The sequence below is a fragment of the Semicossyphus pulcher genome, unplaced genomic scaffold, assembly GCF_022749685.1.
Source record: "Semicossyphus pulcher isolate SPU_LCO1_2020_fin unplaced genomic scaffold, fSemPul1.0.p SCAF_13, whole genome shotgun sequence".
NCBI lineage: Eukaryota > Metazoa > Chordata > Actinopteri > Labriformes > Labridae > Semicossyphus > Semicossyphus pulcher.
The window spans coordinates 4,906,652-4,926,963 of NW_027211637.1; the positions used below are offsets into that span (position 1 = coordinate 4,906,652).

The window sequence follows — 20,312 nt, forward strand, 5'->3', positions numbered from 1 at the left end:
GAAGTTTCAGCATTTTTTTCTCGTTGTTTTTGCTGATTTTTTTTTATTACAGACTGTTCTGGAAACTAAAAGTCATGTCCTTTGGATTATTTAACATTATTGACGCAGTAAAAGAAATATTGAAGGAAGGTCAAAGGAAGACTAGTAGCAGTTTCGTCAGTAACTTTCACTTTCTTATTAATGTTGTATTTGTTTACAATTGAAACACAGAAAAGCACACAGCACACAGTAATCACTACCCAGAGATAAAAGCAAATATCTTTCAACCCTTGGGCCATCAAGCCCCTAAATATCATGGCCAAGTGTAAAATGTAAATGTGAAAACAATACAAAACGTCATGTAGCAAAAGTTATTACAGCATTCCTTTAATGTGTGAGTTCAATGAATGAAAATCTTTATAAGTGTGTTACCTAACATAAAACGTTCTTTTTAAAGATGTGGTGTAGGGAAAGAAAAGAGAATTGGATATTTTCACTTTTAAAAGTCCAAAAGCAACCATAATAGCAACAGAACAAATCGATGGGGTTTTGTCTGCTACACCTGCTCAATCTTCCTCCACCCTTACAAGATCTTTCACTGCTGCAGTACTTCAAGAGCAGAGGCAGTTGCCTTTGTAATGCCAGCTGGAGGCAACTGCAATGTCTGTGAGACTCTAACATTGTGTTGGTTAACGCTTGCAGAATGGGGACAAAACTTTGTGGACAAGAAGGAGTCCACCTACCGTAAAATCAGGAATATAAGACTGTTTTTGAGGGTATCTCAGAAGGAAAAAGGTTTTCTACAGCTATTTATTAATAAAACGTGTATGAAAGTTATTTCAACACTATTTCAATGTATTTTCATTTAAAACACATTCAAAACACACAAATTACAGCCTACCATCTGTATTCCCCATGTCGAGTTTGCAATCCTGCTCGCTACCGTTGCGTCAGCTAGCGGTAGCTGGCAGCTTACAGTAACGTTGATTGTTGCGAGGGTAGCGGCTGCAGTGGCGATCAGGACGATGCATGTCCGTGATGCGTTGGCAACAATCAAGTTAATAAACACGAAACAGCACTGCGGCATGTGAGGAGATGTAGCGGCTTGACCCAGAAACAGATGCGGAGTTGTGACGTCACCACTTAATAATAATAATAATAACTTTATTTATATAGCACCTTTAAAAACAGAATGTTTACAAAGTGCTTTGACAGACAAAGCAAAGGCAGGAACTCAGGAGGATTACGGAATTCAAAACAGATTTAAGGAACTTTCAACAATGAGGCCAAACCGAGGGTATTTAAAAGAAGAAAAATTGACAAACAAGAAACAGGCATTTCGAGCAATGAGCAATGCAAATTAAGAGAAAAATAAATGAAATAATTAAATAAAAATAAAAGCAATGAAAAACCATAAAAGGTTGTAATAAAAAAATAAAAAGACGACATAAAAAGATATAAAAAGACTTAACAACCGGATAGCGCCATCGTCTGCCACCGCAACACAATAACAAACCTCTCTCTGCATTTTATACTGTACTCTATATTGGTCGCACCGGTGTATAGGACGCAGCACACTTTTAAATTAAAAAATAAAGTATTTAAAGTGTCTTATACACAGAATTGTACGGTACATGTGATATTAGGTGGCCACGTACTTAAAAGCCTCCTCACCTTGCTGCTGAGAAAAGTACAGCTCAAGTAAATAATGCAAACACTTCTGATGTGTTACACACTGAGACAAATGTGATGAAGGGTTTGATGTAAAAACTGTGGTGGCTGTTGGTTTTCTACTCTCCCCTAGAGAGTTTAAATAGTGATTATCGAGAGCAGTGCGGTTGTTAATGCGGTTTGTCTTTAAGGACGATCTTGAAGACTGCTGACTTTGGGCCAGCAGCAGTTTTCACGCAATGAGTCAGCTGCACTATGTTTTCAGGAAGTCTGTAGTGTAACTGAGTGCAAGATAATTGTGTTTGTTCAGTTTAAAGAACAGATATGCAATCTCCAAATTGTTGGCAGATAGAAGGAAAATGCCACACGCTGGTGAGAGAGTGTGTCCGGTTCATTTACAGGAACCCTGTCTCTAAACATATGCTGTACACTTAGTGCACTCGCACAGCACAGCATTTTCACACATCAGATGTCCTCTTAATTTTAGCCTGTCCACGATCCTCTGCTGTGCACAGCGATCTCCTCAATATAGACTTCTACAGTTTCTCTTGGGCCCATGGGGGCAGAGGTATTACATAACAAGTGTTTACTATGGGATGTAATGTGACCCGAGCCCGTGTGTCCACAAATGTTTTTGTCCCGGGGCTGCTGAGGGTGTAAGCTATCTAAACAACTGTCACATTGATGGTTATAGACACTCGTTGTCCCCGAATAGCTCCTGAGCTTTATTGTCTGAGTTGATTTCACAAGAGACTTTTACTGCCCACGAAGCCACAGATGCTGTTCACAAACTCCTCGTTGCTTTCACTTTGTCTTCTGCAATAGGTTATTGATGAGAGCATAAACAGTAAAAAAACACAAGAAAAAAACGTTTAATCTTTTATCCTTGTTGCTATTAGTACTACACCTCTTTCACAATATCATTTAAATTTAATAACAGCCTTGTTGTTAAGACATATTACACTTCCTGCTGAAAAAGAGGAAATAGCTCACCAAAAAAGCACAACTATTGAGCTTTAAACTGTGATTTATGAAATGTTCAATTCCTTATAGTTGAACCCTGAAAGACTTCCTAAAATCAGATCCTGTCATCTAAAATCTTTAATGCATTAACTGATTAACTGACAACTAACTGATTCTTTGTTTGAAACAGGATTGTGACTCCATTCAGCAAACTGGTGTTTCGCGTTTGGAGCCACCAGACCCTGAAGTCGGACGTTATGCTCGGCATGGCCACGCTGAACGTCAGTGACACGCTCAAGTCTAACGACATGAAAAGTGAGTGGATGATGCACACGCACACACACAAACACACACACCAAAAACACTTGCTGTTTTTTCTTCCGTGTGGAGAGCAAAAGCAGGCGCAACATAATGGGCCGTAATGACATCCCGGCTCCCATCAGCGTCATCTGTCGACTCTGTTGCTCCTTATTTTCTGTATAAACCGACATCTGCATCGAGTTCAGCTAGCAATCTGCTCTTGATGCAACATTTCAACTCGAGACAAATCCGCTTGACTGTGTCGCTTGACTCTGAGTTGTGAAAGCCGAATGAATGCATCAGAAATGATCTCCTGACGACAGACCTGACAAAGCTTCATTTTGACTTGTTACTAATCAGCATAATGAAATGATGAATGCAAACTTAAGAGCCGACAATCACAAGAAAATCTGTTTATTTTTCGGCTTCAGAGTGCAGCCTCTGTGTAACTTACTATTTACAGTGAAACTGAGACTCGGCACAAACAGATGAACTTGCGCTCCTCCGGGGGATGGAATGGACCAAGAAATAACAGCGTTTATTTTGTAGACATGTCAGGTGGGGCGAACTTTACTTCACTTTTGATCCAAACACAACTCAAGTTGCCAACTGGACTGTAAACAATGCAGCGCACGGAAAAGGAAGTCTTGGTTGAAAGTCCTTATCGCTAAACGCTGGCTAAACCGGAATGCCTGCAAAATTCACCGTCACTCCCAGAGGCTGTGCGACTGACCAAACCCACACTGGCTCTCACTTGTTTTCATGGTTTTCCTGTTGATGAAATTTCAGTTTATCAAGTTGGAGATTTTTTGAATGTTCATTGGTTGTAGCTGCTGCGGCTACCCTACCCTCATTTCCTGCACTCTAAAGGTTTGCCAAACTCCTATCAGCCTAAAACACTTCCAAACAGTTTAAGCCTTTTGATGCCTCAATCAAAAAGCAAGCAACCCTGAAGTGTAGAAAGACTTTTAAAACCTTAACTGATTTGTATTATATTAAAAAATGACTGCATGAGAAACTCCACTGTAATCGGTACAAGGCTGTTGTTTTGTCTTCACCTATTTCTCTGGTACATTTTTGGGCTGTTTCTCTTTGCTTTGTTCCTTATAAAGACTCCATTCAGTCCCTGCCTGGTCATTTTTTATGCATGGACCGTGTCCAGCAGTGCTACTGACGGTAAACTCTGGTTCTAAATCACATGTCAAGAGCTGGTTGATGCTGAACAGCAGATCTTTTCCCTTTCATTTAACTAGATAATTTATCATAATATAAACTGCAATGTGTCTCCAAACTGAGACAAGTAAAGATTACCGTATATTATTACCACTAAAAATATGCAAGCTGGTGTTTTCTCTGCTACCTTGATGAAATTTAAAGAGACAATACATCTGTTCACTGATTGGCTCATCATTAATACCAGGTGATGCATTTCATTGTCTTTCCCCCCGACTCTGACCATGTCGACTTTCTGCTGTCTTGCTGTAGTCTCCGAGGTGGTGCAGACGTTGCAGCTGTGTGCAGACAGAGATCAGTCAGACGTGGTTGGAGACCTGTCTGTCTGCCTGGATGGTATGACCGTCGACCCGGAGATGTTCGCCAACGCTGAAGCGGACCATCACAGTGAGTCACAGAAGGATGAACAGTTTTATAAAAGCACGTAGCGTGCCTATTTGAGTTTAACTTTGTAAATGTACCTGATAATAATACTATTTCCCTAAATTTCAAGTTCCAAGAGTTGTTGTTTTTTTACTATTATTATTATTATTATTATATTTTATTTATATCAGCAGGGTTTAATACAGTCACGCTAATTACAAGTCAACTCCTACCTCATCTTTACTTATGTTGTGTGTTTTTACTTCAGGTACATCAAATGGGGAATCACAACCTAATGGCGATCACACCACAAGGTAAAATATTTATATATCCCATCTTCAGTTTAGTTTCACTAGTCTCACATTTGTAGTTCCTTCTTATTTTCCTGCTTTATTTATCTCCATCCTCCCTCCCTCTCTGCAGGCGGAGTCGAGACAGCTCTCCAGCTGTGGACAGCACAGAGCACAGGTCCTCTCCCAGTGGCAGGAGGCCAGCGAATGGCACAGGGTCTCCTTTGGTGTCATCAGGGAGCTCGAGGCCTCTCCGACCTCCCAGGCCCTCCAGACCTCCTCCTCCGACCCCCCGCAGACCCAACTCATCACCAGGTCAGACATCAGCTGAAGTGCGATCTGTTTTAGACACTTTATACTCAGAACATGAGGGAGACAAAGGTCAAGTGCTTTTCTTCCTGCGCTGACTGTGGACTCTGTCACAACATAATCAATGTCAAACATTTACCCTGAGGCTATATTCAGCCAACACTTTATTTACACACACTCTGCAGCAATACACTTTACAATTAAATAAACAGGGTGAAATATATATAATAATAAAGCTTAATGTAAAAGGAACAAATTAAAAATTAATACACAACAACCACGTTACACATTTCAATGTTAGAGGGATGTTTGAAAAGAATTTGAGCCCTACTAGCTTCTGAGTATTGCGATAGGCTGTCATGAAATTGTACACTGGTGGGCTATTGTATGCAGATTGCATATATTTGAAGGGCTTCTTTAACCTCTAATGAAAGGTTCTTTCAGAGATCAGGAACAAGGTAGACAAATTCTCCAAATTCCAGGAGACCAGCATCTAGTGACCAGAACAGTTTTAAATTTAGCAGCTATTTTAGATTTAGTTTTAGTCTTAAGACAAAATTGCTCATTAGTTTTGGTCACATTTTAGTCGTTTTAGCCCAGAACGTTTTCTCCCTTTAAACTAATTAGCCTTATACAGGTTCCATACAAAAAAAAAAGCATGTGTCGTCAGATTTTTTATTATCAACAACCTCTTTTTGGCTTTTCAACGTCTTGTGTTGGTCATGGAAAAAAGGTTGCCAGAAAGGGCGTTTTGGTGAATGTTGTCAATTAACCTCAGATAAGAAAGACGGCGCATGTCCAGGCAAGGCCTTATTGTTTGAAGAACAACCTTCAAATCTGCCCTAGTTTGCCCTGGAAAGCATTAAAAGCATCAAAATTGGTGCCAACTTAAGCTGCAAAGACATCCCTCATTGTTCAAAACTGTTTTCTTATTTTGTCTTTTACTCGTCGTGTGGTTGTTTGTCTGTAATTGCTGCCCTGGTCTGAGGCTGTAAACTTTAATTCTGTGCTGTCTTATCCTTTCCTCAGCATTGTCCAGCAACGGTTCTGCTGCTGACGCTAGTGATGGTCAGTCAGTTCCTGATACACCAGTGCGAACGGCGGCCTCATCAGCTCCAGACTCAAGTCCATCCTCAGGCTCAGACATGAACTCCACATCGGCCTCCAGCTCCGGAGCTGCAGCCACCAGACCACCAACTAGTAGCATCACCCCGGCTGTCACTCCCAGAGTCCCTGCTGTCAACCCCGGACCGCTGCCCCCTGGGTGAGCTCTCACTTTGTAATCATTCGAGCAGAGCATTTTTCTTTGGCAATGGAAGTTATTAACATGAAAGGGTATAGCGGTGATAGCATGATAGTGTAAAGTAGGGGAGGGTAACGGATCACTAGACTCACGGTTTTTGAGTCACCGATCGGATCATATTTCAAGAAAAATAAAGGATATTTATACTGACTTTTACGCTCCTCTATGACTGTCACTCTTCATCTAAACTGAATAACGTTTCTAGATGCAGCTTAATGTAAACATTTGGACTACAACAGTCTTAATTATATATATCAGTATCAGTGGGACCCATCATAAGTAAACATTACAAACTCAAAACATAAATCCGTCTGCAGTCTAGTGCATGACAAGGTTTTTACATAGCAGCAGTGGCTTCCGTTTAACATGAAGAATCATGAAGAATGAAGAAGAATCTAACTTTGTGTAAGAAGGGTACCGGTAAGTTCATATCCACACAGTAGGCTACAGCAGCTTGTGGGAAGAAGTTGGGTGCCTTGAGCTCCCGAATGTTATCACAAGCAACCGCCAGCTAGTTCCTTCAAAATAAATGCAGATGCGGTGAGAGTGAAAAGAGAAGAGCGGATGCCCTGCACCTCTTGTTAAAAATATCACACAAACGCACCACAAAATTGTCGTTGTCAAGCTAGGTTTAGCAAACTAACTGCCCAATCCAGGCTTGCAGCAGCCGCTCTGTGAAGGTTTTTTCCTCCCAAAACTTTTGTGATTAGTTTCTGCCACAACATCTACGCAGTATCGTTCACGCCCACATGACACCTCTAATCATTACAAATAAGAGTCAAACACAGCACTCAGTCTTGTCTCTTTTCACTGCAACTCTGCATAAGGAGTTAGAGGCAGCAAAACACTTAATTTACATCATGATCTGTACGGATCTCAGGTAAACTATGATCCATTACACCAGCGGTTCTCAAACTTGTTGGGGCAAGGTACCCCTTACAGAGGAGAGCATTTTCCAAGGACCCCCTCATAATCGTAACACCGATTAAGCATATGCTTAGTACAGTTTGCACTCTTAGAAGCCATTTGAACTCTTTGTATTGTAAAACTTATCAACCTAAATACTTCAGACCTGTTTCATAGTGATGAACAGACAAACATTTCAATTTGAATCATGTTAATACCACTTGTATAGTTTAAAACGGAGGGTCATTTTATTCAAAATTCTTATACTTTTCAAGTTATTGATCTCGAAAGCTTTCAGAAAATTAACAGAAGCAAGACAGCTGCAGGAACGGTTCGCTGCGACCTGAGTTGAGTGATTCATGACAGATGGACGTCATGTGTCACAATCATATCAGTTTCCATTGGTCCATAGTAAACGTGGGTGGGAGTAATGGACACAATATACTTGTTTCAGTGGTGCAAATGGTCCTCATCTGTAGACATGCAGTTTTTAATGATACAGCACAATTTTATAATTTATCATAAATTCATTACAATTATTTTGCGGTCCCCCAGGCTGTGGTTCGCGGACCCCACTTTGAGGACCACTGCATTACACCACTAGTTCAAAGTGATACTATTGTAGTGCAGAAGCTCTCAAAACTGGCTCATTCTGTTTTGCAAACTAAAGCAGAGTGCAAACAAAAATATGATCAACATGTTTAATAAAGGGATCAAGAAGGATTTGTGTGTCCCAAAGAAACTCCGTCATCTTAAGCAAAAAGTCCATCAAGCTCTAAGATAACTTTTACAACAATCCCCAAAACATTTCAGCGATAGACAGATGGAGTTTTTAGAGCTTTTTCAAAGTCTTTTACTCCTTATGCACATTAAGAGCACAAGGATGTGTGAGTGTGAGGACAAGAACGAGGTTGCATTTCTGGTCGGTTTGGTTTCCATGTCCCTTCAAGCCTTCACTGAAATTCATATGAAGATATTAAGAACACTAAAGCAGCTAGGAGTGCACGCTTATTGATTAATGTGGGACAAATGTTTTCAGACACACAGAGCTTGTTGTTACTAATAGAAAAGGGTGACATGTTACTTTTGGTCTATAGAAAAGGCACACAGGTGTGTCTGTACACTAATAACACAAACACAGTTTGTCACTTATGGCATTTTACATTGATGCAGTGTTTGTGACTAACTGACTCCATTACCATTACCGCTGTTTCAGTGTTGTCACTGTGACAGCATTACCGCCTGAACCGGCTCTTTGCTGCCTTTGTAGAATGATGACTCATGTCGTGCAGCTGCTTTTTAAATCCACAGATAACCATAATGGCAGGGCTGGAGCTGTGCACCATTACATAATGTTTTATTGCTGTTGTTTTATCGCAGGTGGGAGCAGAGGGTGGATCAGAACGGCAGGTTGTATTTTGTGGATCATGTGGAGAAGAGAACGACGTGGGAGCGCCCTGAACCACTGCCCCCTGGGTAAAACTAACTCCCTTTTGATGTTTCTTTTTTTGATACAGAATACAAAAAACATGAGTAGTGTAACCCCATCTCCCCCCAAGACCACAGTGAAAGAAAAAAGTAATGAGTCTGGAATATTTGGATGAGTACCTTTTTTAAAAAGTCTTGGAAACATGCGTGGTCATGAAATACAACAACTACTTATATCCTACAACTACTTATAAGTCATTGTGATATATTGTTTATAGAAACATAGTGCATAGACTTGTTGACTGTTATGCTTAGTTTTTTTGCCAGTCTACCTGTGATCACTTTTATTCTTTCTCCCGTCTTCACTTGTTACATCTCTCTTCAGCTGGGAGCGTCGTGTCGACCAGATGGGACGGGTCTACTTCGTCGATCACATCACACGAACCACCACGTGGCAGCGCCCCACGATGGAGACAGTGCGTAACTACGAGCAGTGGCAGCACCAGCGCAGCCAGCTTCAAGGCGCCATGCAGCAATTCAACCAGAGGTTCATATTCGGGGTGAGACTTCCTTTTATTTAATATGATACTGTGACACTGTGTGGTAATGCGGGTGTACATTAACTGGAATATGGTGACTCATATGGTCTGTAAAATATGCCATGATGAAACAGAATGTGTCACCTCCATAAGCGAGTTTAAAAAGGTTTTTGCTTAGTAGTGAAGTTTGTAAGCTAGAAATCTTCTTAAAATTGCGTTACTGTTTTGTTCTGCAATATTTATTCCGATTTTAAAAATGACAGATAATAATAGATATACCAGATAAATGCAGTGTGTTTTCATGTCCATATAAACAATTAACTATCCTACATTTAATAATTTGGGACTTTTCAGTCTATTTCCAACAAAACAAAACCCCCCCTCTCCTACTTTTACCACTCTTGGTTCAGAGATCCTCACACCCTTATAAAAAGTATAGAGAACAGTTGGAGCGACGCATTTCTTTATAAAATAGATAGAAATAGACTTGTGGGCTGCAGTTGTGTTATTTATACATTATGTCATCTATCATTTCTACGGTGTTTAAATGCATGTGTAATCAGCACGATCAGCTCGGCGATGGTAACTTTTTGAAACGAAAGCTCACGTCTCCTACTTCCTGTCGGCACACACAAACACCCCACAGCGTTAACCAGCAGTGGGGAGAGATGCGGCTGATAACGGGAATAGTGTCACCTACAAGCCTCCTCGCGTAACAGAGTGTCTGCCTCGATTATCCCCCCCAACATGATCCGTAACGGCAGCAGCGTTGTGTGCTTGTTTACAGTTTACAGGCAGGTAACGCAAAGAGTCTGTTCTCTGATGAGAAGCTGCACTAATGTTAAATCAGACTTTTCATCTAGATAAGTGATGGGAAACAAGGAACGTTTACGTTTGGCACCAAGCAACAATAAAGTAGCAGCTTTACATGTTTCACTTAATTTGTTTCACTATCACACGTCCTGCGATGTGACTATTGCACATGCGAACATTGCAATTGTGATTGATAAATGATATATGGTGCTGCCCTATCTGCAACCCAGCTACTGGTCAGAGGCAAGTTTAAGGTTATAGTTCAATTTAAGTCCTTTTAGACTGAGGTAACTCATTTATTAATGCATTAAATCCCAAAACAATAACACTGTATTTGCCTTCAGGTACTTTTTTTGAGTTCTATCATTTATTGGTATTGTCTTCTGTGCAGCTACAGGACCAGACTGCAGCCGCTCAGAAACAGGAGTTTGATCCTCTCGGGCCACTACCACATGGTTGGGGTAAGATCTTTAAAGCTTTTCAATTTAAAAACACAGGATTCAGATACTTTGTATTCCATTTTATTATTATTCTAGTACTCTAATAACTTTTTTTTAACTTAATAAAGAATTGTTGTTTGTCTAAAATATGTAGCTTTTAACAATGAGTTCCAAAACCTGATTTCCTGTAAGCCTCTTTTGTAACAATGAAAACATCACTGCCAGGGTTCACACACATTTCCACGTAAAGGGGTGGTGTGAGGGTGTATCGTCATATACGAGAATGTTCTATGTGACCTTCTGATCTTGATGTGAAGTTGCATGTCTGTGTGAAAAACAGGAAGCTATGACCTACATTTCTTCCTTTGCTCAAAACAATCAAAAAGAAATGCAAAGTTCTGTGACCAGCACTTGTGCAGGTTTACTACATTTAATTATGATTTATCAGTGGACTAATCTGACTTCTACTTAATTAATGTGTAAAAGTTTTAGCAGACAGATTGAGTAGATACAATAAACACAACATGGACATTGTTTTTCACATAAAGTTACAACAAATTAATACAGAGGGAGTTAGGACATGCATAGAGATACTATAGTTGGCCTGGGGGATATAATACAATCCCTACAAGCCTCCGATGTCTCAAAATGTGTTAAGTTCGTGTTTTATGAGAGCCTACAAGTTGAATAATGAAACAATTCCTTGTACTGTTTCTTTTCAGAGAAGAGAACAGACTCCAATGGCAGAGTTTACTATGTACATCACCCTACGCGGGCGACACAGTGGGAGGACCCACGAACACAGGGGTATGTTTGTGTTTGTTTGCATTTTCCACTGCTGTCACATCTGCTGCACATGAGATAGAAATGTAAATGCACTATACGTGTGTCCTTTTAAGGTTCTCCTGAAATCCTGACTTAATGTTGTTTTAATCTTATTTTTCAGGTTGCTGAATGAGAAGCCCCTTCCGGAGGGCTGGGAGATGAGGTTCACTGTAGATGGAATTCCTTACTTCGTCGACCACAACAGGAGGACGACCACCTACATCGACCCTCGCACTGGAAAATCTTCACTGTATGTCCTCCTCTATTGTGTTTTATGCTTTATCAAAACTTTCTGGACATGTAGCTGACATAACTTTACTACTTAAAGTTATAATCTTGAAGAACTTTTGTTCTGTTTGGCGGCACCTATGACGATAGACGGTAATTGCGGGAGCACACTTCCCAGATATCCAGACAGTGCTGCATGTGTGACGTCCACGGCTCCAGTTGATTTTCCTGGCTGATGGTCACTTTCCTCTTCAGACTGTTTGCTTCATCTGAGCGTCGAGTTTGTTTCTTTTTCTTTGGATTTTCACTTATTTTTGAAGTTGTATCTGTAGTCATCCATCTTTTCTTTGTTTGTTCAGCCATAGTAGATTACTGTTTGTAGACTGTTTGCATTCATCTGAGCGTTGTCATATTGTTTACTTGCAACACTTGCTGAGACCGGAAAAGCAGCCGCTTAGCTCCGCCTACCCTCTCTGGCAGACCAACCACTGCTGGCTGATGGAAAACGCGTCACTAACTGGGCGCCGCTTGTGATTTTTTCCGCGAAAGTCGCCACAGACACCCAGTCTGTAATACTGCAAATGCAAAGGCTTTCATCAGTGGGCCATAGGCTCAATCACCATTATGTTACCTCATTCAGCGATAGATAGAGACTTAACAGACATGTATTTAAATAAAAATCTTCGAGGTTATTACTTTAAAGAGACACACATTTGCTGATGATATTTATTGACTGTTGCTTTGTAACTAGCAGATATTAGAAAAATCAACATCTTAATATCCGCAACATAAACATGCGTCTTGTTTTTAAAGGACTTTCTGAGATATTATAAAATCACTAACTGGTCGAAGCAGATGCAGAAAGGTTTAGTGAAATTGGCTTGAGGAACAAAAATCTGAATAACAATTGAATAAAAGAGAGAGAAAGAGAAGCAACTGTTACCAAAAATATTTTCTGTTGAGAGCCGTGCTCTGTTTGGATAATGTAAGTATGGATAATGGTTGAAAATGATCAGAATCAGTCCCATTGTCCCACACAAAGGAATTCAAAACAAAAATAATACACCTTTGGGGATAAGATCACTTACCTGTAATAACAGCATTTTTTTATTGAAGACTTGCTTTGTTGGTTTCACCTCCATGTGTGTTACATCACTAGAAAGACCAGGACTGATGTGCAATTCACAGTACAGTAGGACTCAAATATATTGAAATAAAGCCCTCAGTGTCATGTCCCCACAAAGGACAATATTCATTGCCAGGTGTTTGATGATTTAAATATCAAAAAAGAGCAAAGGTGTCTGGAATACAGTTTAATTGAGACAGATAATATTAGAACAGACACAGCAGAAACGTTGAAACCATGAAACAATGAAAACTAGTAACGCCTTGGTAACTAATGTACCATGAAAACCTGGCCTGGAGTCACTGTCAATAACAAGTTGGCTTTAGTCTTTCCAGAACTTCGGCATGCCAGAAATGAATGAGTAACGTGTGTTTCCAGTCGGGGAAACCCACTTAGTGCTACTGCAGACTAAGTCAGTAAGATAAACCCTTGAAGCTTGTGTTAGGACAAAGTATTTATATTTACAGTAACAAAGGTTTGGGTGTTTGATACTAACATTGAACATGGTGAATCTTTAGTTCTCTGTCTCTGAAATCTTTTTCTATTTTTGAATCCTGTGACGCATTATCCCGATATGACTAACGGGTCAGTCTCAGTTGCTTTCATTCTCAGCCATGTAACACCTAGATAATTCAAGGTAATATGCAAAGCATGACTCAAGAGTTATAATTACTTTAGTTTGGTTTCTGAGGTGGAAAAACCAGTTTGGTGACTTTGGAGAAGAATGTGACCGTATGAACTGAGAGGAGCAGAAACATAAAGAAAACATTCCTCACATTGTTAACTACTATTATATTATGTGGATTTTATAATACGCTTTATCTACCAGAAGGGAAATGGTGCATGTACACAGCAACAAATATTAGCAGATTAAAAAAAACACGTGTCTGAGTTTTGCATTAAAACAGAGTGTCTGTCTTTGCTTCTTGTCGTTTACAGTGAAAATGGACCTCACATCACCTACGTTCGAGACTTCAAAGCCAAAGTACAGCACTTCAGATTCTGGTGCCAGGTAGGAGCCAAATCTTTTAGTCAAGTTCTCATTGAGTACATGTTTCTTTCCAGGCTGTTTTGAGTCTTTGAATATTACATGGATGGAATCAGAGCACTTGAGGACTAGAGCCGTTAATTTCACAAGTAAGCAGCCCTCCATAGTGTAGGTCGGGCCAATCACAACAGTTCATCTAATATTGGGCGGGCTTAAGCGCCATTGAGGAATTTTTGTAAACAACCAAGATAGCTGCCGCTAATGTTGACCATTCTGTATTTGCTTATTAATACTTTTCTCATCAATAGACAAATGATTCAAGGTATTGTTTACCTTGACATGTTTCGAATGCCGTCTACCCAGGAGTCACATGATGTTGCTGTGACGTGTCTTATTAGCTGTTGTTAATCCTGTCAGATTTGACAGGACGACCACGCCCCCTGCTGTCCGACAGCTTCATGAGAACAGCATCCCAGGTGTGGGACGACATGTATGCCCCCTCGTCCCAGTTCACTGTCCTTTGAGCCCTCTACCGGAATTCAATGGCCTCCCTGATCCAATGGTTGTGCTTGTTGCTCTCTGACCGAATGACCTTGGCCTTTTCCCAGTTTGTCTATTGATAAGAAAAGTATTAATAAGTTCAGTGAAGACAAGAGGAACCTTTTTGGACTATTCTATATTTGCTATCATGTCAGTATTTAGTCCTGGGTACTAAACCATGCCATGACAAACATCTGATGTTGGAACCAGCTACCTCACCAAGCAGCCCGTGTTTCTGAATTGTGAATAACTCATCACTTGCTAGTTGTTTTCCACTGGAAGCACATCAGACCGTTTAACACCTCTCACATTTTCCCTTTTCTCCAGCAACTGTCGATGCCTCAACACATCAAGATCACAGTAACCAGAAAAACCCTGTTTGAGGACTCCTTCCAGCAGGTAAAGTGATCTGCCCTCTGGGAAGAAATGCTCTTACGTGCAGCCTTGTTTGCTATTCAGGTTCTGTGTCTCACCTACTTTTCCTCCGGCTAAAGAGATGTTGTCTAGGTCGTTACACTTCCCCAGTGGAATGTAAAATCAATGTAATGAAGTCATAGCTATAATAACCACAGGGTTGTCTGCTGCTGGCCTTAAAACATTTAATTGTGCAAATTTAAGACAAATTGTATCCATGTTTTAACTGCAGTTAATAAAGACTTTAATGCTACAGTGATGGGGGTTCAACAGATCCTCATTCAAATCCTCTTCCTTTTTTTAGATCTCTTATTATCTCTGATTACCTCTTCAAATTTATAGCTTAGGGCAGTGGTTCCCAAACTTTTTCTCCAGCGCCCCCCTTTGGTAGATGAAAATATTTTCAAGCCCCCCCCCGCGCGCCTCACCGTACTCATACAGTTTAGTATAGGGCTGAAACAACCATCGCAACTGTGATGTGCGCATGTGCAACAGTCACATCGCAGGACGTGAGACAGTGAAGCAGGTTAAGTAAAACGTGTAAAGCTGCTACTTTATTGCTGCTTGGTGCAAAAGGAAAACTTGCCATTTTCGAGTCCTGGTGCCGGTTAACACTGAGGCCAGTTAAATGGAAGGAGCTGCAACTGATTTATACAGCTGCCACCCTCACTGAAAACAGCCCTCTCATACTGTACAGAGGGGTAGATGTGATGAGCAGTGAGGGATAGACAAGGCCTCCATGTTGCTCTGAGGATATAATGGCAGAGACATGAAGGGGATCATTACACCTTAGATCCTTTCTTTCGTGTGTGTGTGCGAGTATTGTAAGAATAAATGTCAGATGCGATTATGGGACCATGGACGGGAGTGTCTGGACCGGCGTTGACAAAGATGTACAACTAGTTCCTTATTTGCTTTGTAAATAAGCTTAAATTTGTGTTTTAAAGACACAAGTGTATTCAGTCAGCTGTGGGAATCATTTGACTTTATCACTGTGTTGCTGTATGCAAGTATTATAAAGAACAAAGGACCACTTTGGTGTTGTCTGTCACACTCGCACACTGTCATTTCACTGACTTAAGCAATGATGAAGGGCGAAGTCATTTGGAGGCAGTGATGATGTTATTTACCTTTGCTAATGACTTCTGAGGAGGTGGAGCTGCCATGACAGTAAAGTCTTATTTCTGCTAAGTTTAAAATACTACAAGGGTGTCAATAAAAATGCGCTTAAGTATCTGAATATTTGCAATGTACTTGGTAACAGTCGTGTATTTCAGTGATTATACAATGAATTAATAAAACAGTATCGTCTGTTTTAGATAATGAGCTTTAACGCTCCGGATCTTCGAAGGAGGCTATGGATCATCTTCCCTGGAGAAGAAGGCCTCGACTACGGAGGCGTCGCCAGGTGAGTTGGAAAATGGCCTAACACAAATGCTTTTAAATATGTACAAACTCTTAGTATTTGTTATGGTGTTTCATAAAGTGTTTGTTTGCTATAGTGGCTTTTGTCCATCAATCACTCTTCTTTTAATTATTATTTGGATATTTTGTAATTTTTTATCATGTCTTGTCAGTGATTTTGAGCTCTTAAATTTAAAAAGTCTACTAAAAATATTTTTTGTGAGGATATTTCTTACATTTCTTAACCTGTCAACTCTAAAAAGAGGCTGCAGTAAAGGGTTGTAGAAGAAGTTTTTGTTATCTGAGTTTATGCTGGCGAGTATTTGCTGTATTTGTATGTAGATCTACTCGAGATGCAGTCGTACCAACTGTTTTATATGTCTGCAAGCTGCATGTTGCTGCCTGTCTCTCATGTCTGTGGCGTCCTCTCTTACAGGGAGTGGTTCTTCCTGTTGTCCCATGAGGTGTTGAACCCCATGTACTGCTTGTTTGAATATGCCGGCAAAGATAACTACTGTCTCCAGATCAACCCCGCCTCCTACATCAACCCCGACCATCTCAAGTACTTCAAGTTCATAGGACGCTTCATTGCCATGGTTAGTCATTTCTGTGGGTCTTGTTTTTTCAAGGATTTGCTTGAAGTAAAAACAAACAAGTAAGCAGCGTGTGTCTCTGTCCCTCAGGCTCTTTTCCACGGCAAGTTCATCGACACTGGTTTCTCGCTGCCGTTTTATAAGCGCATCCTAAACAAGCCGTTGGCCCTCAAAGACCTGGAGTCGATAGACCCTGAGTTCTACAACTCCCTCATGTGGATCAAGTGAGTACACAGAGCCATGTGGGCGTCAGTGTGACAGAAGTTTACTCTGACAGCAAGTTCAACAATATAGAATTTTAATATTCTGGAGTTAATCATGAAAGGTTTAAAACATGGCTTGAAGGCACAAGCAATAGGCAGGGCCAGCTCAAGGCATGTGATGTTGGCGGTCGCTTAGGGCGCCATGTTCTGGGGGGGCACTGGCTTGAGTCTCAAATCTTTTGAATGTAGCCCTGATGTTAAATTCAAGCCTACTGCAAGATTGACACCTTCACTTACAACCTCCACTCACTCACTGCACACTTAAATAAATAAATAAATGAACCCGCAGTTTAAACTAGAGGAGAGCAGAGATGCGTTCAGGTCCAGGTGGAAAAACTCAAACTCGATCTTAATAGAGGGGAGGGTAAGAAGTTTTGTTTTGACGTACATATAATGTACCTTCTGTTGTTTAATTAGCTTGCACTACTCATCTAATCACACATGTGATACACTGCTAACCACGTTGTGATTTTGCTTTGTGTAGTTTAAATTTAACTTTATTTACAGGTCAGATTCACTGAATTGTGAATAAAAATTTTCATAAATATAAAAAATAAAAACATTGTTGTAAGTGTAGTATTTTTGGCTGCCCACCAGGGTCAGCCCTACACACGTGTCTGTAGGTGACTGACTGAGTAACTGACTGACTGTGTGAGTGAGTGAGTGACGGTACTTTCACAGCCATAGAGAGAGACATCGCAATGGCAGATCATGGAGCATGTTGAACCTCCACTGACACGACTCTCTGTCTGTACGGCTCTGGATACCTTGTTGTACTCTCTGGGGAGTAGGCGGGGCTCCTCCACTGTCCTCACCTATGTCCGCGGCGCGCACCTGCTTTCAAACACGTTGTCATCGGCCTCATAAGGACAGTCCTTGTAACGCATTGCCCACAAAAGCGCACATTGACCTGATGCGGTCAGCCACATACTAGATTTTGACCTAGTTAAGACCTGAGTTCCAGCAGTATGTAGATCAACAAAATAGACTATCAAGGTCCTTAGAGCTTGGTTTTCTCTTTCTTTTTTTGATTAACTCTCCATTAGCCTGCCATGTCAGGAAACTCTCATATCATGTATAAATGAATGGATTGTGATGGAAATCTTAAAGCTAGGTGATAAAAGAAGTTCCAGAGGAGCCTGATGTCTCACACACACTTTTATGTAAGCTTGGTGAAGGAGAATTGAAATGAACAGCCGCCAAGTAGTGTACCTTGTGTGTACCAACCGACTCAGAAGGTTCCCCTCCAGGCGATGACATGCACTAGATATGCAAGAAAGACTGCGTGTCCCAATCAGGTTATTCTTCAACAAGCTAAACATTAGACAGATTGTGTGTCTTCAGGTCGCACAAGTGCATGTCAGAGTAGAGACAGTGTAGCAGAGTCTGGGTCGAAGTGCAGCCTATCGATTTCAGACCTCAGCCCTCTGGGAGACGGAGCGTGTCCTGTGCTATCAGAGAGGCTGTTAATCCTTACGAGACAGAGAGCTAATCTATCGCTCTGAACGAGAGAGACTGCGACCTTGTACACTACAATTTGCAATTGACCTAAATTGACCTGGTGATTCACTGTGCCATTTTACCTGACAGTCTCAATACAGTGTTGTAAGAGTCGTGCTGTAACTGTCTGTGCTTCCATTCAGGGATAACGACATCGAGGAGTGTGGGCTGGAGATGTTCTTCTCTGTCGACAAAGAGATTCTGGGGGAAATCTCAACCCATGAGCTGAAACCAGAAGGAGGAGACATCCAGGTCACTGAGGAGAACAAAGAGGAGTACATCAGGTGGGTTTGTTTAGATATGCAATCATTTTCATTCAGCGTTTTGAATTCAGAACATTACAATGAATGCAAGAGATACTGTCTCCGGGGTTTCACTCTGTCACTTGTAGAATGTGCTGAAGTTTCTGTTGATGAGGGTTGTGATAGCTGTGTGTGTTTGCCTCTGTCTCCCCCTGCAGGCTGGTAGCAGAGTGGCGGCTGTCCAGAGGAGTGGAGGAGCAGACGCAGGCGTTCTTTGAAGGCTTCAACGAGGTCCTCCCTCAGCAGTACCTGCAGTACTTTGATGCTAAAGAGCTCGAGGTAAATATGAGTGGGAAGAGAAATGCACAAAAGAGACCTGAAGGACATCTGGATCTGTACATGATTTACAATGATAAGTTTTTATAACACGTTTCCTGCTGCAGGTGATGCTGTGTGGTATGCAGGAGATCGACCTTGCAGACTGGCAAAGGAACACGATCTACAGACACTATGCTCGAAGCAGCAAACAGATCATCTGGTTCTGGCAGGTCGGTGTGCACCAGCAGTAGTCACAAAATTATATAGGTTAAATCCCTACTTGCAATTAATTTGATTAATATTTCTTCATATGTCTAGTTCTTGTGACATTTAAGTGTTTTAAACATCATTCCCTTTTATCCTGCAGTTTATAAAGGAGATGGACAACGAGAAGAGGATGAGGCTGCTGCAGTTTGTCTCTGGTACCTGTCGCCTGCCTGTAGGAGGCTTTGCCGATCTCATGGGTAATAATGACAAGAAATGTAACCTTTTTCTGTTGACATTGATTTCAAATACAGATTAATTATGCATCTAGACTAGTGTGTCTACATACTGTTCCAAGCCTCTTTTAAACCAAGACAGAGTGTTGTTCTGTTTTTATTTTCTGTAATCCATTATTTGTGTCTTCTGTTTATTTAATACTATGATATTACATTTTTATCTGTGTGTATGTCTGAGTTAAAACCATCTCCAGTCCTCTGCTTTGATTTTGTAAGTGTAGAACAGTATCTAGGTGATATTTAAGTATCAATGGGATCTGATAATGTTTGTCCCTCTTTCTCATACTGATGACTGTGTGTAAAACCCTTTTAATTTAAGTTCCTGCTGAACTGTGTTTCTCTTCACAGGGAGCAACGGTCCCCAGAAGTTTTGTATTGAGAAGGTGGGAAAAGAAAACTGGCTTCCCAGAAGCCATACATGGTGAGTTTATTCACACTACTGTAGAATCTGCAGCAGATTGAGTGTCGATCAGAGCATGAAAGCTGATTGAAGCTTTGAGAATTTCTTTTCTTGATCACAGAGCTGTTTGTTCCCTCCCCTTAAAGCTGCTTCAGGCTCCTCTTCTCACTAGCCCCTTGTACGGCAGGGCGGTACAGCGCAGTGTGTGTGTATTTGAAGCACTCGCTGTTTGTTTACACCTTGTGCGCTTCCGTAACACCAGAACGCTGTAAAAACAAACAATTACATTAATACTTCACTTGTAAGACTCTACAGTTTATTTATTTATGTATGGCAATGCAGGGAAGAGAGAGAGGACATGCAGCTAAGGGCCAAGAGTTGGAACTAACTTCTCAGTTTTCTTTTGAAAGTGTTTTTAAACCCCAATTGTCGAG

At 40.9% G+C, this 20,312-nt stretch overlaps 1 protein-coding gene across 1 annotated transcript in view; it reads left to right on the plus strand.

The window, feature by feature from the left end:
• Window positions 1-20,312, plus strand: part of itchb (itchy E3 ubiquitin protein ligase b) — a 31,599-nt gene that overhangs the window by 7,656 nt on the left and 3,631 nt on the right. Inside the window, exons 4-23 of the mRNA XM_069659822.1 lie at window positions 2,804-2,928; window positions 4,399-4,533; window positions 4,778-4,823; window positions 4,933-5,114; window positions 6,138-6,372; window positions 8,698-8,793; window positions 9,131-9,305; window positions 10,489-10,558; window positions 11,260-11,344; window positions 11,484-11,612; window positions 13,656-13,728; window positions 14,572-14,643; window positions 15,978-16,066; window positions 16,499-16,658; window positions 16,746-16,879; window positions 18,562-18,702; window positions 18,879-18,999; window positions 19,104-19,208; window positions 19,346-19,442; window positions 19,827-19,899. Of these exons, the coding sequence (XP_069515923.1) occupies window positions 2,804-2,928; window positions 4,399-4,533; window positions 4,778-4,823; window positions 4,933-5,114; window positions 6,138-6,372; window positions 8,698-8,793; window positions 9,131-9,305; window positions 10,489-10,558; window positions 11,260-11,344; window positions 11,484-11,612; window positions 13,656-13,728; window positions 14,572-14,643; window positions 15,978-16,066; window positions 16,499-16,658; window positions 16,746-16,879; window positions 18,562-18,702; window positions 18,879-18,999; window positions 19,104-19,208; window positions 19,346-19,442; window positions 19,827-19,899 (2,343 nt within the window). The remainder of the gene's footprint in view (window positions 1-2,803; window positions 2,929-4,398; window positions 4,534-4,777; window positions 4,824-4,932; window positions 5,115-6,137; window positions 6,373-8,697; window positions 8,794-9,130; window positions 9,306-10,488; window positions 10,559-11,259; window positions 11,345-11,483; window positions 11,613-13,655; window positions 13,729-14,571; window positions 14,644-15,977; window positions 16,067-16,498; window positions 16,659-16,745; window positions 16,880-18,561; window positions 18,703-18,878; window positions 19,000-19,103; window positions 19,209-19,345; window positions 19,443-19,826; window positions 19,900-20,312) is intronic.